This window comes from Gambusia affinis, linkage group LG02 (assembly GCF_019740435.1).
Source record: "Gambusia affinis linkage group LG02, SWU_Gaff_1.0, whole genome shotgun sequence".
In the NCBI taxonomy this organism is placed as follows: Eukaryota; Metazoa; Chordata; class Actinopteri; order Cyprinodontiformes; family Poeciliidae; genus Gambusia; species Gambusia affinis.
Genome location: NC_057869.1, coordinates 15,379,685 through 15,400,178, shown reverse-complemented (window position 1 = coordinate 15,400,178; position 20,494 = coordinate 15,379,685). Strand labels below are relative to the sequence as shown.

General features: G+C 43.0%; 1 protein-coding gene and 1 long non-coding RNA gene across 2 annotated transcripts in view; one reads left to right on the top strand and one right to left on the bottom strand.

The window, feature by feature from the left end:
* Nucleotides 1-20,494, bottom strand: part of cgnl1 (cingulin-like 1) — a 47,588-nt gene that overhangs the window by 10,854 nt on the left and 16,240 nt on the right. The window contains exons 9-12 of the mRNA XM_044138568.1: nt 2,688-2,894; nt 2,491-2,595; nt 1,939-2,091; nt 720-890 (exon numbers count right to left, since the gene is read on the bottom strand). Coding sequence (XP_043994503.1) covers nt 720-890; nt 1,939-2,091; nt 2,491-2,595; nt 2,688-2,894 — 636 coding nt within the window. The remainder of the gene's footprint in view (nt 1-719; nt 891-1,938; nt 2,092-2,490; nt 2,596-2,687; nt 2,895-20,494) is intronic.
* LOC122843656 lies at nt 8,194-16,079 on the top strand. Its single transcript, XR_006372752.1, has 3 exons — nt 8,194-8,234; nt 14,994-15,450; nt 15,547-16,079. It is a non-coding gene; the product is annotated as an uncharacterized LOC122843656 (long non-coding RNA).

Genomic DNA, 20,494 nt, shown 5'->3' with positions numbered 1-20,494 from the left:
CAAAGTTAGTCACAGAACATCTAAATAGTGTTTTTCCCATCTCATAAAGCTCTTTAAAACCCCCATCAAATGCATGTTTACAAAAAAAAAAAAACTGCAGCAGGAAATATTCAACCTTTAAGTAAGAGTTAAAATAAAGCAGTATTTTCTTAAGTGGCTATTTAACACAGAAGTTGTTTTACATTTGAAACACTAATTTTACACACAGTTCTGGCTTCACTTTGCAGTGTGGCATAAAACCATAAAAACTATGTCAACTGCTCGGCCTTCGGTAAATGTTTGGTGTATAAATAAAGCCATGCTACACGTTAAGCATATATGATCATGTTCATCTAATCCAGTTTCCAACAAAAAAAACAAAAAACATTCTCCACATTCCATAATGCTGACTAGAAAAGAGATTCTGAGCGTTAATTATGCATAGGTCACGTGTTAAGTTTCATGTTTTTCACCTTTATCCAAGAATCGGTGGGATATAAAAGAGAGAACAATGTCTTTCTTTTAGCTGAAAAATCAAGTCAAGCATTCATAAAGCCTGTGCTGCAGCCGGGGGAGGCAGAAATACCTAAAAGGTGACATCACTGTTTTAACAGAGGCCGTGATTTTGAAGGAGGAATGATTACGAAGCTGCTCTGCATGAGCCAGTCTGACTAATGATGACCTACAGCTGACCATCACCTTATCGTAAAAGCAGAGATCGCACCGTCCTTACGCTTTACCTCCTCTTGCAGAGTTCTGGTGGTCAGCACCAACTTCTCCAGCTCCTGTCCTTTCTCCTTTAGGAGCCGCTGCAGCTCTGCCAGCTCCCGCCGGTTCTTCTCCTTATAAATATCGATCTGCTCCTGCAGCTCGCGAGTGGACGACTGAGACGCCTCAACGATATCGCTCATCTGCAGGAAGAAACAGCAGCAGAAAGTGGAGAAATTAAATGTGTTTCATGGCCTTTAATTTGTTTTCCATTTTGTGACATTACAACCAAACTCCAACTAACAATTATTTTATTAATTGATTAATCTGGTAGCTATTGCAGATTTTTCAACCAACCACTTAAACCTTTTTATGCAATATTAAAAATACATTAAAAGATGCAAATGAACCAACAATTCAATTCCTTTTTTAAACAAGAAAATAAACTTTTTACCGCCTAAAATGAATTCCTTTAGTGAATATGGACCAAAAGAAGCTAAAACTATGCTACTTGAAAAATTTTGGTTAAAACACATTTACAGACAATTGGGTTTTTATCTTCGATGCAAAATTTATATGCAACGTTTCAGTTTAGTATTAGCTCTGATGGTGTTCTTTTAGCAAGTGTTTTTTTATTGAGTCTACACACTCCAGTTGACAATTCATAAATTACTTAGTTAGCTGACAATTATTTCAACAACTGATTATTCCGATTAATATTTTGAGTTCTAAACCAAACCAAATGGACGCTCAAAACAGACGGAGACAAACCCCAGTAAGGTGGTTTGACGATGTATTGAATACAACAATTTTATACGTTTTTACTCACCAAAAATTTGAAAACATAATTTTTTTTCCCCCTTTCATTTTACTATTTTGTGTGAATTTATCAAATAAAATTGTTGTAAGTGGGATGCTTACTTCAAAATCATGCTATTTGTACTAATACAGAAGTATCAAAGGGTATAACGTTTTTTGGTTAAAAATAAAAACAAACCTTTGTTTTGTTGGATTAGTTTATATATTTTCCAATATTTCAGTTTCTCCTCCCATTAAGACCTAAAGCACCTCATATATTTACTGTTTCTCCATCCTTTGAACAAAAATCCAATTTACTAATGTGGATCTTAATTTCATTTGACTAAAGGTTTAATGGCGGCCAACCTGGAGTCAGGCTGAGGTTGACCATGTGAGAAAAGCTCCTTCTTATGCTTACATGACTGCTCTCATTAAAGCCTGACGTGCCCTCACCTCCCGCTGCAGTTTTTCCACCGTCCGGTCCAGCAGACGTCTCTCATCTTCAATGTTGTTCTTCATGCTTTTAAATTGCTCCTTCTGAGACTTTTCCTCCTGCAGCCTGTCCTCCAGCTCCTTGTTCTCAAAGTCCAGTTTGGCCAGGTTCTTCTACAAGTAAAAGAAGTATAAAAAAAAAAAAAGTTTTGAACTGAACATTTATCTACCTTCAAGCAGTGTCACCACTCTTAGGGTGTTTTCACACCTGATAATTCAGTATCAAAATAGCAACATTTGTAACATTTTCATCTGGTTTGGTTCTTTTTCACACTGCATTGAGTCAAATGATCCAAACCCTTTAAAAAAACCTGTTCCCCTCCTCGCCTGTGGTGGCGCTGCACCAAGACCCACAGAAGGAAAAAACACAAAAACCTCAGAAGAGGATATGAGTACAACTTCCTTCTTTGCAAAAGACAGACAAAAATGGAGAGGTCTCAAATTTTAGTGTTTGTAGGATTTCTGTTTTGGATTGAAGTGGACCAAACAGGACTGGTGTGAACGCCTTCTTACCTGCACATCTTCCAGTCGGATGTTCAACATTCGGTTAGCACGAGACATCTCCTCCTCCTGCTCCCTGATCTCAGCCAGAGACTCTTCCAACTGCCTTTTCTCTCTCTGTTTTTGCACATTACACCATTAAAACATTCATATCAGTCACTGAACAGGTAGATCAGAAACCAGATTTGACTTGTATCGAGTCTTTGCACCTCTAGGCGGCCAGCTTTGTCTCCCAGTCTGCTCTCCAGCAGCTTGGCCTCGTCGATAATCCTGTTGAGTTTAGCCACCTCATTTTCCAGCTCATTCGTCCGCCTGCGCAGTCGCTCGATCTCCTGGTTCAGTCGCCCGGCTTGGCCCTCCGCTTGTCCTTTGGCTGCCTCCACCTCGGCCTTCTCTCGGACCACTGCTGCGCTGTTCTGCAGAAGGCGAAGAGGAAAGGCGCTTCAGTTCAAAGGAATCATGAGTGTGTGACTCTCAGACGGAAAGCAGAGCTATGATGCATGAAGAAGCAACTCAAATGCCTCTTAACAAAAGGTATCTGTTGAGCTCACTTTCTCTCTGCAGCTGGAGGGACGCTGAAGGACAGAGCCTTCCTGTAAGTCCCTCACACTTCACAATAAGCTTTGATTGAAGGCTGCAAAGTGAGAATTTATTGCTGCCTGATGACTGACGGCTATTAAAAGTCAGGAGAGGGTGACAATGTGACCGCTAATAAACTCCAAGTACTTGTGATTAAAAGGTGCTAAACAACAACAAAAAAAACGTATGACAGAAAAGTAAGCAATGAACATTTTAAGATGGAAACATCTTGGGTAATAGTCGTATTAGGCAGCTGTGTCATTCATTTTATGCTTTTAATGATTCATCTAATCCATTTTTCTCCTTCAGGGTAAATAGGTCTGGACAATCAATCAATAAGAACATATACTGGGACAGACGCATGATCAACATCAATACATAATACATGTTATAGAATATTCAACCTCTTGTTAAATCTCTCACAGTGAGCTAAGCTAAGGTTGGTGGAATCAACTACTCACTGTTTGGTTACCTAGCAACTCACTCGCTCACTCTTTGGTTACCTAGCAACTCACTCGCTCACTCTTTGGTTACCTAGCAACAACTTGTTGAGTAACTGCCGCAGCAGCAGTTTAATTTTTCGCCACAGAGCGTCAAAGCTGCTTCAAAATAAACAACGGAGTGGAGTGAAAACTGTGGATAAAAACAGGAAAGGTCACAGTATTTAAGATAGTTAAAACAATAAACTAATCAATAATAATCCATAGAAACAATTATCGATACTGGCTGATATGAAATGCTTATATCGTGATTAGTTTTTCAGCTTTATTGTCCGGACCTAGGGTAAAACAAACATTTAAAAACAAGAATTACCCAAAAAGTTGGAATTTATTGCAGATTTTCTCTATCACAGGATTAAACTTTTCCATGCCAACATACACACTTGACCTGAACAGCACACAAAGTTTAGTGGTTGAGGCTTCAGGACAGCCATGTTAGATTATGGATTACACTAAAAAATATGGGTGGAAGACAACAAACTTACATCAACTATATGAATTATGTCAAGACCTTGTTGGAGGATTATTACTTGCTAATAGCAATCAGACGTTTAGATATTTTATCTACATACTACAAGACTACCAGTAATAATTTTAATTTGAAATTAAAATTTTGACTTAAGTTATTGTAGATCGTATCCATTGTGGATACACCAGTAACACACAGCCTCAAATATATACAAATACGGCCACTAATGGATAAAAGGCAACTGTATGTATTTATGGAAAAGGCAGCAACTAAAGATAAAAAACGAAAGATCAGGGAAACGAAACAAAGAGATGACTCCCTTATCGACGTCACAGAGGAACAGGCTTTTAAATGTTTGTTTTCTGTGGCGAGGAATGTCAGATAACTGGTTTGACAGCTCCCTGTCATTTCAGCGTGGTTAGTACACACCTGCATAACTAAAATTACAGATAAAATCAGTAAAAATCTATTGCTACCGTTTTACACCTTCAACATTAGTTTCTACAGAGTAAAATATTTTAAGGCTTGAGGCCAAATTTGTGTGCAGGGAGGCTCCTCTTTGTTGCACTGCTCATGCAGATTGTCACTGAACGTGTGTGTGTTCACACAAATGCAAGACCTAACACACACACACACACACACACGCCCTGTGCTGTCAGCTGTTCTTAAACAGGTGACAAGTTTATTTTAGCAAAAAGACTAACACTGTTAGAAAATAGTGAACCACACAAAAATCTTCCAGCTAAATTATATTTAATGTGTTTTATCTACAAGGTCTTAGTGCAACTTGCTTTGTATGAAACTTTATATCCAAAATCTGAGCTAATCTGATAAAGTTACAGCTGTTATGAGACCGTCTTATCATGACAGCTTTCCTTTATCACCTTATCTGTGACAGGTGTTTAAAAAAAAAAAAAGCGATGGCCAGTTCATCTTGTTTTTGTTCTGCAAGAGCAGGGAAACATTATCGAAGAAGAAAGGTTGGCGGACGCCTCCCTGCTTCAGTGCGTCCCAGCCAGTCAGACCAGTTCCTGCTCCTCCAGATGACAACATCCCAGCTCAACATGTATCAGTTTCACGTCTTTGGTTCATCAAATAAGAATTTATATTAGGCAGAAACAAAACAAGGCCTTCATATGACATAAATACAGTTTCTGTCATTTTTGTGTTTCAACAACTTCCTTCACGGTTACCATTACGAAAAGCATTTGCTCCTTTCAGACTTATTATGTTTTTGTTTCTTTGTCAAACTTACATATTTTAGAAGATCAAACTAATATTAGTATCAGACAAAGGTAAACTGAGAAAAATACAAAATGCACTTTTAAATTTTTTAAAGGCAAAGCAAACCTGAGTCATTGAGCAAGTAGGACTGGACAGTAAATCAACAACAACATATATATGGCGATAGACATATTAATAGATAATATATCTGATTGAATTTTCAATAATTTAACCAAACTTTGATCTGGAACTGCTCAGCATTCTGGGAGATGTAGGCGGAGGAAAGGCTTCAGCTGCTCAACTTCTCCCAACCAGCTACGCAAGATTGGTGGAATCAACTAATTCACTCACTCTTTTGTTACCTAGCAACTCATTTACTGTTTTGTTACCAAGCTACTCATTTACTCTTTGGTTACCAAGCAACTCACTCACTCTTTGGTTACCTAGCAACTCATTTACTGTTTGGTTACCTAGCAACTCACTCACTCTTTGGTTACCTAGCAACTCACTCACTCTTTGGTTACCTAGCAACTCACTCACTCTTTGGTTACCTAGCGACAATCTGTTGAGTAACTGGCACAGCAGCAGTTTTAGGTTTCACCACTGTGCCTCAAAACTGCTTATAAATAAAAAATAACTCTGTGGAGTTGAAAAGCTCAAGAGGAAATTGTAGTTAAAAGAGGAAAGATCACGTTACCAGTATGTTTAAAACAAAAAACAATAATTATCAGTATCAACTGATGTGAAACTATTATGTACAGATACATTTTTCAGTCATATCATCATACAGCGCAAGTAAAGTTTGAATCACTTAAAAATAGAACCTGACTGACAACATGAAGGGATCTCAAAAAGAAATGCATCATGTCCCGATTTAAAGAAATTCAACGGCAGATGAAAACCAAAGTTTTTGACATCAATCTGCCTGGAATGGGCAACAAAGTCCTTGATAATAATTCAGCGAACTGCAATCAGAGCCATTATCTAGAAATGGAGAAAACGTAAATCCGTGGAGAACAGTGAGATTATCATCACGAAACTGAAAGTCGTCTAAAGCCACGCAGGCCTCACTTCAGTAAAGTTGATTTGAATAAAAAGAATTTCCAGATAGAAGAAAACTGACAACTCTTATGTATTCACAAAGGTTATCTTTGCCAGGTATTATAATTAACTTTAAACACGTAAAATAAAAACTGTAGAAATCTTTAATAGAGTACACATTTCTTGACAGCACATTGTCTTTAGGAAATATCTGCATCCAAACTGCCGTTTTGTCCCCTTCAAACCCTGTTGGCTCGTTTCAGAATTATGCTGATTGCCATAATTGAGGTGCAGCTAAAAATAAACAAAGGGGGGTAAGGAGATTAACACAGTGTTCATTGTAATAACAAAAGCACTGAATAACAACAAACAGGACACCAGAGCAAACCCAATACTTTCTTTCTGCCTGTCCCACTTCCCACATTAGCCTGCATGTGTTTAAACTATGAACAAGGATGGTGCTGCTGCTCTGTGACAGGAAGCAGGATGGAGATGAAATAACATTAACCTCCTTTGTTTGGAGACTCTCCCTTGCAATGTTATTTTTAATTTGAGTCAGTGCAGCAGGCCTCTAAGATAATCAGGATAATTTCTAACTAAAACACAAGTGCTTGTATGAAAAGATCCACTTTCTATCCAAGAAAACACTTTAAATCTAAACTTCTTACATCTCTTTCAAATAACAATACTAACGCTTATTCAAAGTAACTAGAAGATGAGAAATTAACATTCAGCAAGACATGACTTGGTTACCTATTACAGATTGATTCCTTTATAATTATGCCACACAGTCACAGTGAACATGAGTTAATGCTGATCTATTTTCTCCATTTTCTACCCTAAACTCTGAGTTTGACTTGGGTCTCTGTCTGTACGTGAACTGTTTATTCAAAGTTGCACATTAACTAACTTTGTGCAGTCTTTGAAGCGCAGAACAAACGTGGAGGTGAAGTGCATGTTCCAGGTCGTGTGCTGCGCTCACATCGCCACTCTTTCTTCTGGACTGACCGGCCTCTTTTCTTTTCAAAGACCACAAAGGTTTGAGTTTCAAAATCACAATAGAAATTGATTTGCAGATAAACTGACCCTGATGTATAAATAACATCTACAAACAGGCCTGATTACAAACAGGCTAATCCAAACCAGGCCAACAGAATCAGAGCAATGAATTAGGGCTGTGCACTGCTGGAAAAAAAAAAGTCATATTATTGTTTCAGATTAACATAACTTCCAACATTATTAACCCACAATGTTTTCACCATTTCCCCTGAGCTTTCTGATCTTGGGCAGGCTCAAAATTATTCATACGTCTGGTAGATTTTTATTGAAATGTCTATTTATGTTTTTAATCGAGACATCTTGATTTTGGAGGTTCATAATTGGAGGTTCATAAATATGCAAGGTTGTTGTGTAACAAACCTTTAAACAAATAAATAAATGCATTTTTCAGGTAGTTGGCAAAAGAGGCCAGCTCACTCTTGGAGTGAAGGTGATAAAAAGCAGGAGTAGTCAGTTCTTAGATTAAGAGTAGTCCAAATACCTCACTGTCATGGCGCTTGGACAGAAATATGTAATAAAAATGTTCTATTTCATCCCTACTGACCGCCAGAGGCGGTGCTTCAAGCACTGAATGATCATTCTTGCGCATGCGCAGGTCGAGTACTAATGACAACAAAGTCACCTGTGACCTGCCGGGGACCCACGTGACTCTATATAGTCACGTGGCACCCGGCAATCAATCCCTTTTGTTCTTCTCGCGCGCAGGTGTGTTGAGTACAGTTGTGTGGTCGTGTGAAGCTGGTTGCTTCTGTGTGTACCACTATTTTCCTAGCTGCTTGTTGCTGGTAGCCCCGTGACCGGCTTTGGTCGGAGCTGCGGGTAAGTCTCGCCCTCCAGGGGCTGCTGCTTTCACCTTACCTGATCTGCGGTGGCCGCGGCGACTGGTAAGTTTTTCTTCTTTTCTCGGCAATAGTTTACTGTTCGCTTTGAATTGCCACGTTAATTTTTGTGGCTCTTTTGACTCACGGTAGCGTTTCTGCTCGCGCTGAGTTCGTTTTCAGTTGGTTTCTCTAAACTCACCCGTAGCGTCTCTGCTCGCGTTGAGTTGTTTACCTAAACTCACCAGCAGCGTTTCTGCTCGCGTTGAGTTCTACAGTTTGTTTGCCTACACTCACCAGTAGCGTTTCTGCTCGCGTTGAGTTCTACAGTTTGTTTGCCTACACTCACCAGTAGCGTTTCTGCTCGCGTTGAGTTGTTTACCTAAACTCACCAGTAGCGTTTCTGCTCGCGTTGGGTTCTTCTATAGTTTGTTTGCCTGAACTCACCAGTAGCGTTTCTGCTCGCGTTGAGTTGTTTACCTAAACTCACCAGTAGCGTTTCTGCTCGCGTTGAGTTGTTTACCTAAACTCACCAGTAGCGTTTCTGCTCGCGTTGGGTTCTTCTATAGTTTGTTTGCCTGAACTCACCAGTAGCGTTTCTGCTCGCGTTGAGTTCTACAGTTTGTTTGTTTGCCTACACTCACCAGTAGCGTTTCTGCTCGCGTTGAGTTGTTTACCTAAACTCACCAGTAGCGTTTCTGCTCGCGTTGAGTTGTTTACCTAAACTCACCAGTAGCGTTTCTGCTCGCGTTGAGTTCTATAGTTTGTTTACCTAAACTCACCAGTAGCGTTTCTGCTCGCGTTGAGTTCTATAGTTTGTTTGCCTGAACTCACCAGTGGCGTTTCTGCTCGCGTTGAGTTCTTCTACAGTTTGTTTATCTACACTCACCAGTAGCGTTTTCTGCTCGTGCTGAGTCCATTTTACTTTGCTGTTATTTATCTGACTCACCAGTGGCGTCTCTGCTCGTGCTGAGTTCATCTTTGGTTGATAATCGATTTGCTAGTGGCGTTTCTGCTCACGCTGAGTTTGGAACCTCTACGGGGGTTTTCCTACAACGGAGTCGCCAGTAGCGTTTTCTGCTCGTGTTGACTTCTTGTTGCTGGCGGGCTAATCACGCCTTTCAGCAGTATGTTGCTGGATAATTTATGCTGCTCGACCTGTCTGGTTCCACTTCAGCCCGACGACGGGCATGACTTGTGTCCCTCCTGCCTTGGTGTGGAACATCTCCGGGAGGCACTGTCGGATAACGCTTGCCCCAACTATTGCGTCATGCCCCGGTCAGTCAGACTGGATAGGTTGGCTGCTCTGGAGCAGCCTACCGACTGGGCGGGCGCTGCGCCGCGTAGTCAGTTGCCGATGGGGAAAGCGATGTGCAAACGATCTACTGTGGCTGCACCTTTGGTACTGGCAAAGCGAGCCAGACAGACCGATACAGGGAGGCTGTCCACGAGCGGATCATCTCACTACTGAGACGGCCCAAATGAAAGCCCTCCTCCAGTCCTTTCAGACTGCTGGTGATCGCGGCGCGGCTCTCCCTCCCGAGCAGGATGAAATGTCAGTCAATGACGACGATGCTGTTTCTGTGGCGGCCTCTGGCACCCATTTCTGTGAGGATCTTCCGGAGCTGGGCTCCGGGGCCTCTGGGTCGGACTCCATTGCCTCCCAGGAGGATACGGGGGAGTCTGTGACATCTGCTATTCGAACGGCTCTTGCTCGTTTACAGATTAGTGTTCCTCAGGCCCAGCCTACGGCTTCCAGCGCCTTCTTTAAGCGCAGTAGATCAGAGACTGCCTTTGTGGTAACTCCCTCGGCGGAGTATGTGCGGGAACTACATGCTTGCTGGTCAGACACCAAGGCGCTTTCACGTGACAACGGATGGCAGGGTCCTGGCAGCTATGCAGAAGGCACCCAGGGTTGGCTTGGGGCAGATGCCAGTGGTGGAACCGGGCATTGCCTCTCTTATTATCCCACCTGATGAGGCTTTGCAGCCCAATGCCCGTTGTCTGCGTCCTCCGTGCCGTATTACCGACGACCTTCTCTGCAAGGCCTATGACTCTGGGGCCCGCATGGGCCGGATTGGGAACTCTCTCTCCCATCTTATGCTGGCCCTGTCTTCCTCCTTGGAATCTGTTCCACTGGACCATGCCACGCAAGGCCTGGTTGATGCATCTCTGCAGGCCTTTGCTCTTATGACGAGGGAACTTGGGCGCACACTCTCCACACAGGTTCACGCGCCGCCAGGTCTGGTTGGCGCAGTCACCACTTACTGAGCCTTGTAGGAGGACCCTCTGGGCCCTGCCTGTGGATCTGGGGATCTTTTGGTTCTCGGCACTGGACGCCTAGGACCGTACAGCTCAGGCCTCTAGAACAAGGCAACAGCTGGCAGGGCTTCACAGGTGTGATCGCCAGCCAGTCAGCACCTGGGCAGCTGCGGGTCCTTCACGGAGGTCCTCAGGGCCTTCTCCTTCTTCCACTAAGCCCCAGGGTCTGGTACCAGGTCAGCGATTGGTCCAGGGACCTGCTCCAGCTCAGAGAAACAGAGCTCCAGACCGAGCTGGGACAAAATCCTTTCATCCCTTTCGAGCCGCTCAGTCTGGCCGGCATCCTCCCAGGCCTTCAAAGGGCCGGGGGGCCCGTGGATGATGCCTTAATTGCCGGCAGTCGGTTATTTTACTCCGGGACAGCTCAGCTTCTGGGCTGCCCACACCCCGGACTTGTGGGGTACCGTCTTCAGTTCCGCCGGCCACCTATCCCCGGCCGGGTCAGGATGACTGTGATCCGCGACCCGGTGAAGGCACAGGCACTGAACCAAGAAACCCTCACCTCGCTGGCCAAGGGTGCTATAGTGCCTGTGGACCCCCTGCTGGATCCAGGGGGCTTTTATTCCATGTATTTTCTTGTTCTGAAGAAGACCGTGAGCCTGCGTCCAGTCTTGGACCTCGGAGTGTACTTGAATGTGTACTTGAAGGCCATGCCTTTTCATATGCTGACCACAAGGAAGTGTTGCAGGTGATTTCCCCAGGCGATTGGTTCACTTCCATAGATCTCAGGGATGCTTATTTTCACGTTCCAATCGCTCCGCCCATTGGCGGTTTCTTCGTTTTGCTTTTCAGGGGAGGCATTTCCAGTTCAGGGTCCTCCCGTTCGGACTTTCACTGTCTCCCAGGGTGTTCACCCGGTGTGTTGCAGCGACCCTCTCTCCTCTGCAGGCACAGGGATTAAGGATCCTCCCATATATGGCCGACTGGCTCATTTGTGCCACGACACGGGACCAGGCGGTTCGAGATACTCTGTTAGTGCTCCATCATGTGGGATGCTTGGGCTTGCAGGTGAACATGGAGAAAAGCAGTATGACTCCCTCACAGGAGACTGTCTTCCTGGGCATTGCCATGGATTCCATCTCAATGACTGCTTGCCTGTCACCCCAGCGGCAGAGCAGGGCACACATCAATGTCTTAGAGTTACGGGCTGTACTTCTGGCTCTTCAGAGCTTTCTTCCAGGCTTGCAGGGGAAGCATGTGCTGGTGATGTCGGTCAACACCACTGTGGTTTTCCACATCAACCACCAGGGGGGAACCAGGTCATGGAAACTGTCGTGCTTGACTCAACGGCTTCTGACCTGGGCAGCTCCATACATAACCAGCCTCAGAGTAGCCTACATCCCAGGGCCGGAGAACATGCCAGCAGATTTTCTATCCCGTCAGAAGCTGCTTCCAGGGGAGTGGAAGCTTCACCGAAAGGTAGTGGAGTGCATCTGGAAGGTCTTTGGCAGGGCGGACCTCTTTGCCTCAAGGGACGCGTTTCACTGTCCCCTTTGGTTCTCATTGTACAACAGCAGCCCTCTGGGCCACGATGCTCTGGCACACGACTGGCCCCGGACCCTCCTTTATGCCTTTCCACCATTCAGCCTACTTTTTCAGACTCTCCTCAGAGAGTCAGGAGGGGTGGCCCCCTACTGGCCAGCGAGGACTTGGTTTCCTCTACTGTGCGAGCTCCGCTCCGGCTCGCCGATGCGTCTCCCCTCCAGGAGTGATCTTCTTTCCCAGATGGGGATCAGAGTTTGCACCCCAAACTGGACCGGCTCCAGCTCTGGATTTGGCCCCTGCAAGGCCGGGGTCCACTTTCTCAAGATACACTGGGTCCATAATGCGTACAATGGCTAATGCATGGGCGCCGTCTATGCGAGCTGTCTATGCTACAAAGTGGACGGTCTTTGCGACCTGGTGCCGTAATAGAGGGCGGGACCCGGTGCAGTGTTCAGTTTCTGACATACTGACCTTCCTGCAGGCGTTACTGGATCAAGGACGGTCTCCGTCTACCTTGAAGGTGTGTGTGGCTGCCATTTCCTGTTGGCATGTCGGACTGAATGGTTGTTCTGTGGGCAGAGACCAGGACGTTGTGCTGTTTTTAAGGGGTGCTCGGCGTTTGCGACCACCCAACCGCCCTGTGGCACCGGCGTGGGACCTTTCTCTTGTGCTTGAGGCTCTTCGGTCCCTCCCAATTGAGCCCCTGGCATCAGCAGACCTCAAGTGGCTCTCACTGCAGACAGCGTTCCTTTTGGCTATGGTTTCTGCAAAACGTATGGAGGAATTACAGGCTCTCTCGACAGCTGAGCCCTACTGCCGGTGGAAGACTGGTGGCTCAGGCGTTACACTGTGGTCTGACGTTGGTTTATTCCTAAGGTGTCACTGGCGGCACGCAGTACCCAGCCGCTCCATCTTGCCCGGTTTGACACCGGTAGCCCCTCTGAACCACTGTGGCCTGTTCGTGCCCTTGAGGCATATGTCAATGCCACGGCATCCTTCCAAAAGACAAATAGCCTTTTTGTTTGCTCGCTGGCTCACGGAAAGTTCAGGCACTTTCTAAGCAGCGACTTGCACACTGGGTTGTGGATTGATCTCCAAGGCTTATGCCTTGCAGGACCGGCCTCTGCGGCGGGAGTGAATGCCACTCTACAAGGGGCATGTCGACATCGTTTACTGCCATGACTGTGGTGCCGTTGGATGTTATATGCCGTGCGGCCTCCTGAAAATCACCTAGTACCTTTACTTGGTTCTACAGGGTGAATGTGGCTGCTTCAAGGCATCCTGGAGCAGCATGCCTCTACATCACATTAGGTGGGTGGTGTAGTCGTTTCCCTTGAATGTTGCTGATTCCTCGTGACCTTGTTGATATGAGTCATCCAGTGCTTGAAGCACCGCCTCTGGCGGTCAGTAGGGATGAAATAGAACGAAAGTTACTACCGTAACTACGGTTCTATGAATCCCGGATGACCGCCAGAGTGCTTGGTCCCTCGGAATCTCTGCTTCTCGCGAGAAGATTGAGGGATTGATTGCCGGGTGCCACGTGACTATATAGAGTCACGTGGGTCCCCGGCAGGTCTGAAATGACTTTGTTGTCATTAGTACTCGACCTGCGCATGCGCAAGAATGATCATTCAGTGCTTGAAGCACCGCCTCTGGCGGTCATCCGGGATTCATAGAACCGTAGTTACGGTAGTAACTTTCGTTTTACATAATCTGCTTTTATTAATAACAAATTGATTACCAGTGTGAATTTGATTTTGATACAAGAAAAACAAAAAAATAAGCACCCACTAAAAGTAGTTTAAAAGATAAATATTACCGTTTCTCCCACTCTAAACCTTATAAAGTAATATGAGCCTAACAAGCTGCATTAGCTAAACTATGAATATTCCAGTCTAACAAATTTAATTTTAAAACGGCTTTTCTTAAAAATATATTCCATTTCAAACCACGACTGTCCATGTTTATCATGATCAGATATACACACACTCACTGGTGTTTGGACTCAGGTGTTCACCGATTTACTCTTCATTGGACTCTGGCTGCTGCTAAATACATCCTATTTCAATTAGTACTCTGTGCATTTCAGTGTTGTTACTGTGATATTTGTACATGTTTTGTCGTTGTGTTTACTCCGTTCCCTGTTTTGTTTTCTCTCGTTCTGCAGGTGTAAAAGCAGATTTCTTTATCCTTTAAAATTTTCCTCCATCCCACCATCCTTTTTTTCCCCTCTCTTTTTCGGTTACCATTCCCACTGCAACTGAAACAAACCAGAAGTAATTTCTAATAAAGTTTTTTAGATACTTACCAACTGCACTTGGGGAAGTAAATACAGTACAGACCAAAAGTTTGGACACAAACTTTTGTGTCCAAAAGTTTTTGTACACAAAATGGCAGAAATGCCATTTTGGGAAGATTTTAAAATGACCTATATGGGAAAAGTGTAGCACTTTTTCAGCCAGCTGACTGACAGATTTCAGCAATAGGTGTGGGATGGGCAAAACTGTGCTACTCTATGCCCTAAACAACCAAAAAAGCAAAAGAATTCAGTTCAGTCTTACATTTTATTAAGACCACTTTAACTATTTAGGGATAAAATATAAGTTTGTCACTATGAAAAGCAACCCAGTTAATTGCATGATAAATAAAAACGAGCTCAATTCTTTCCATTTGGAGGATTAACTGTTTTTCTCTTTCTACTAAAGACTGGACAACAAAGGGCTTCAGTCTGGTGTATTGGTCCCAATTAGCCCCTTTCTGTGAGGGACAATTTTGTTTACAGACTTCAGTATCCATTTGATTTGTTGTTTTGTTTATTTATTTTTGTTATCTGAAATATCTTTCAGTTCCAGTGTTAAATGTTGATTAGAAATTACAGACTATTAGCCATTTCCAAATTTTTAGTGGCTCTGAATCTGCGAGTTTAAAAAAAAAAAAAAACTTGACAAAAAGAAAGAAAATGCTTTTGTTTGGAGCCTGTGCCAGTTTCTTAAATCAACAGTTTGAATTTATCCACAGCTTTCAAGGTAAAGAGGCTTCAAGACACAGAACCTCTGAACACGATGAACCGTGCAAACAAAAGGTTAGAATGTCTCAGACTGAAAGGAAGGATAGAAGAAGAACTGGACGTTTTGGCATCTCTTTGGTCAAGGGAGAAGGTAAATCGTGTCTCGTCTCAGAAAAACAGAAAAAGTTGCCAGCTTTTAGAAGGGTCTCTGTTCGAAGTCATACTGCACATTTACTGAAGCATTACAGTAACCATGGTAACCTGCGACGGTTCAGAACCTCTGCAAGATCATTTTCCCCGACATGGCGACACCTGAGGCTACGACTGTAATCAACATTGAAACCAGAGCTATTTTCAAGGAAATATTTTTGATGAATTTTCATCTCAGAGGAAACCAAGAGGAAGAAAGTGAACATCAAAGATCTTATTATTTCAGGTTGGACGAGTTGTTTTCATTATCAACTCCCGGTGAGTTCATTAGTTGATGCACACAGAAACCATGAACAGTTAAAGAAGAAATTAATCCTCCAACTCAATAACTACAGGGCATTCATTGTTTTTCAGACACCATTCAAACAAGAAGCACCGTCCTGTCTAACATGTTCGACATGGTAAATGAAGGACGACTCACAAGACAGAGAGGAAACACCCAAAACACACAACAGTTCAAGTACAAAGATTAACAACTCAAGCACAGAGGCCTCTGTCTGTGCACCAGCTAACAATCATGTTAAAGCAACTCCTGTCAAGAGCAACAACCTAGAAAGAGACAACGAAGGGGCAAAAAGGAGGATTTAACTAATTCTGCAAAGAAAATGAAACAAAAGAAAATGGACCATTAAAACAGTTGTGAAGATAAATTTGAAAAGCTCTGATGAATGTGAAGCTACTGAATTTTTATCATTTTTCCATTTGTTTAGTTACCCATACCAATGAATGGCAAGGTGTTTATTAGGTCACCACATAGAGAAGAAACAAACCAAAACACACAGACTGTGAACTGGGACATTTTAGTACATTTCACAAATCTGAATTTAAACATTTCAGTGGAAGATCCACTCATCTCTGCATGCTGAAAGCTTGAAATGGCTCCAGTTAATGGCATCCACACTATGGGTGATAAAACAAAAACAATATATATAAAATGCGATTGATATGTGATCAATATTGACAGAAAATATGTCTAGTAGAAAGTTGACCATTTCACTGAAGAGAGGAAAGTCTTTAGCCGTTCAACTTCTGCCAGCTAAGTAAGGTTGCTGAAATTGACTAACTCACTGTTTGGTTACGTAGTAACAACTCACTCACTCTTTGGTTACCTAGCAACAAGTCATTCACTCTTTGGTTACCTAACAACAACTCACTCACTCTTTGGTAACCTAGCAACAACCTGTTGAGTAACTTGAGCAGCAACAGTTTAAGGTTTTTCCACATTGACTCAAAATTTTAAAAAAGATAAAGGTACATTGAAGGGAGAAAATGAGATCAACAGCGCAAGCAGAAATTCTGGACGAAAGAGGAAACGTCACATCAGCAGTTTGGCAGCATTTTGAATATTTGAAACAAAAAACAAATCAATAATTATCCATATTGACTGATATGAAATGATTATCTCCTGATATGGTTTTTTGCCATATCACCCAGCCATAATCCCAAACTATTTTCTCAATAATTAGACTTCTTAGAGAGCATTAAACCTTCATCCCCAGATGGTCAAGAGAATATTAAACATTAAAAAGGGTGTTTATTTTACATCCTGCATCCTAATACCCACACACTATATAAAACAGGGTCACACTGGAAGCAAAACATCTTAATTCATAGACCTCATTTATAGATGGACCTTGACCTTTGAGGAAGTGCCTTTGTTTTGTCATGTTCAGGTGCTACAGCAATTTCAGCATTAATTTAACTAGATACTCAAGTTACCCTTGATGTTCGACCTGATTCCTAGAATAGAGTGGAAACTTCATCTAATCCACATAAAGTTGCCAAACAGCATTTCTGAACCAAACACCTTGTGGCAAAACCCCCCTGAGTATTTAGTTCTGTTTCGGAGATGGTTCAAAGCTATCAGACTTCAAAGTTGTCACTATGACTATTTGAAAACTCAGAGGAAGTCATATTTCACGTGGAATAAACTGTTAATTTCTGTGTGGAGATCACCTTTTCCTCCCTGCCTGGCCGTCCTACGTTTCATTCCTCTTCTTTCCAGCCGTCTGCTAAATCGTCTCCCAGAGCTTTGCTGGGGAATACGGCGCTATCATCAAATATACAGACTCGCGCTGGAGTCTTTACCGCCACAACAAGCCTGAGGGGGAACTCTTTTCTGGGCTGTGTAAGTTTGATGATCAGACAGCGAGACTTGAGTTCACACGCTGGTGGAGATTAGTGGAGAGGCGGGCTGGGTTAGGAGCGCGGCCGGGAAATAAACTGCGTTCAGGTGAGCAGGAGACACTGTGGAGTTTTGAAATTAAAAAATACAGCGTTGGGGATTGAGGTTACAGATGAGGGCTTGATAACAATGGTTTAGGTCAGCTGGTGAAACATAACAAGAGCTGGAAATGATGCGATAAGCGCAAGACCCCATCTCTAAAGTTTGAAAGGGCTGGGACCTATTAAAGCCTCCGTCACTGGGAATCTGGAGCGCTGCAGAGACGGGGATACAAATACTGCGCCCCGAGGAGGCCAAAGTGAAAAGATATGAGCCTCTCCCGCAGTGGGAGTGGGTACAGTGTAATGGAGCTGGAGCTGAGTAAAGATGAAGGTCTACAGGGTGCACATTCTCCAATCTGACCCCGACATTCCTGAAAGAGAAACCTCATCTCCTCCAGCCCAACATCATCCCTCTGCGTTTCTCACACGCCGCCACAGAGCAGTGAGCCCGCTCCCAAACGAGCAGATGGCTTTTGTTAACGCCGACCGCCGTGTAATACTTGTGAAAATAAGCAAAGCCTAATCGGTACGGCCAAGATTTTTCAACCCTGATAAAATTCCACAGATTTCAGCCCATGAAAAACACAATACAGCTTTCAGGTTAAGACACAAAACAGGCCCCCCAATTCCTTTCACGGGGGTTGGCCTCGCACCCCCTTTCCTCCAGCACACTGACCCACTTACTCAGCACGTCCCAACCCCCGCTGCTTTTATTGTGTGAAACAAACTCATCATTCATTATTGACCGAGGTCCACAATTGCCACCCACTTTTTTTTGTCGGGGCTCAGAAAGAAGAAGAGGCACGGCGCGCCCGGGGGAACTGCAGCTCATTAGATTGGTGATGGGTTGCCACTACAATTAGCATGCATACAGAGCAAATTGGTGTTCCACTTTCCAGCATTCCTACATGGCGAGAATGTCTAACACGACGGAGTATTAGAGTAATCATATTTGAAAGAAAAGGAATAAATCTTAGCCAAAAAAAACGCAGAAATTCTAAGATTAATCTCAGGTATTTTCTAGACAAAAACGTGGAAATTTCTGAGTTTGAGAAGTCACAATTTAATGAGGATTTACCTAGCAAATCTTTTGACATTTCAGACTCAAATATTTCCAGGTAATTTTAGTTTAAAAAAAGCATCTTGCTATGGGGAAGTCGGCTTAAAACTCAAAATAAAGATGAATAAAGCGAAAGCACAGGGCTGGGAAATATGGCTTAAAAGTAAAATCTGTCCACAATCTTTTTTATACCAAATTCAATTTCCGATTTTAGTTTATTTATCTACACTCTTTTCTTAAAATTAAATTAGAAATATTTTTCAAAAGCTTTTATTTCAACTATCTCTTCTTTTAGTTGACCTGATCAAAGTTAAAATAATTAAAAGCTTTAAAACACGCTTGACAAACAAGATGGCACTGATTATGGAAATCAAAGGCATGCATTAGAGAAAAAATATTCCTGATTTTCCCAAAATAAAATATTCAAAAATCCCAAAATGCTGCACAGTGGCGCAGTTGGTAGAGCTGTTGCCTTGCAGCAAGAAGGTCCTGGGTTCGATTCCTGGCCCGGGGTCTTTCTGCATGGAGTTTGCATGTTCTCCCTGTGCATGGTGGGTTCTCTCCGGGTTCTCCGGCTTCCTCCCACAGTCCAAAAACACGACTGTCAGGTTAATTGGTCTCTAAATTCTCCCTAGGTGTGAGTGTGTGTGTGAATGGTTGTTTGTCCTGTATGTCTCTGTGTTGCCCTGCGACAGACTGGCGACCTGTCCAGGGTGAACCTCGTCTCTCGCCTGGAACGTAGCTGGAGATAAAAACCAGCAACCCTCCCGACCCCATTAGGGAAGAAGGGTGTAAAGAAAATGGATGGATGGATGGAAAATCCCAAAATTTTACAAATTGATTTATCCCCCAGCCTTGGGAATAACATAGTCATATTTCAACAATGGAACTAAGGAGAACAACAAATGTCGCTGTAGAACAATCCTGCATTGAATCAGAGGGAGAAAACTTCAGTGAGTGACTCATTTATGCTCCAAAAGTGAAACAAACAATGACTTTATCTGGCCAGGTGTTTACAAAGCGGCGAGGACAAACTCCCTGGAGAAGCAGGACCTCTGTTCAACAAAAGGAAATTTCCTCATGGGTCTTTTTTGCAAGGCGTCGCTGAGGACCCCCTCCGGCCCTCAGGAAGCCCAGAACAACAACGACTTCCACTGTTTGGAGACCAACAGGACGCACATGAGCCACACGGAAAAAATTATGCTCAAACTGTGCGACCAGTCTCTCTAAAGATGATTACATCCAGTTTTTATTTTACCCAAGTACACCTTCCTATTTAAAAGTTATATAATGAAATGACAAGCTTGTTTCTCACCCTTATCTGTTTAAGAAGACGGCCGAGCAGCATCCTGTGATCATTTTTAAAGTGAAATCAAATAAATAGGAGGGATATCAGGTTACAAATGTCTGGTTTTAGACTAGCTTTTTACGTCCGTCATTTATTTCTGGAGAGCGTGACGTCACAGGAAAAAGGTCAATAAAAGTATCCCTATGCAGAAACCAATACATTCATTTGCAATTTATTTATTTATTTATTTTTTTTACATTTTCAAGAGATTTTTTCCTGTAAAAATGTTTATATAAAAAGTAACGGGCTCAAATAAGAAAACATTTTATCATTTTCCCATGCAAAATGAGAAGCTACAATTATGTAACTCTGAAAAAAAGTGAAAGAAACAAAATTCCTAGCCGTAGATAAACATAGTTTTCAGTACTGCCAACTCTGCATAATTCACATTGGCCGAAGAAATTTAAATCATTACAAAATGAAAAATCTAAGCTCTTCTGCATTCCTTTGCAAACATGCAAACCATCTGCAGAAAACCATCGGCCCATCACTTAAAGACATCTACGCTGCTAAGGTTGGAATTTAAAGGTTAATTGAAGTCAGCTGCCGCTTTTCCAGCAAGGCGTAAAGCTGCCACTGTGGTAACAAGATCTTATTTACTAACATCAACTACAATGGCTTGCAGATTTATTCACATCGCCTGAACTCTGTCAGATTACAACCACAAA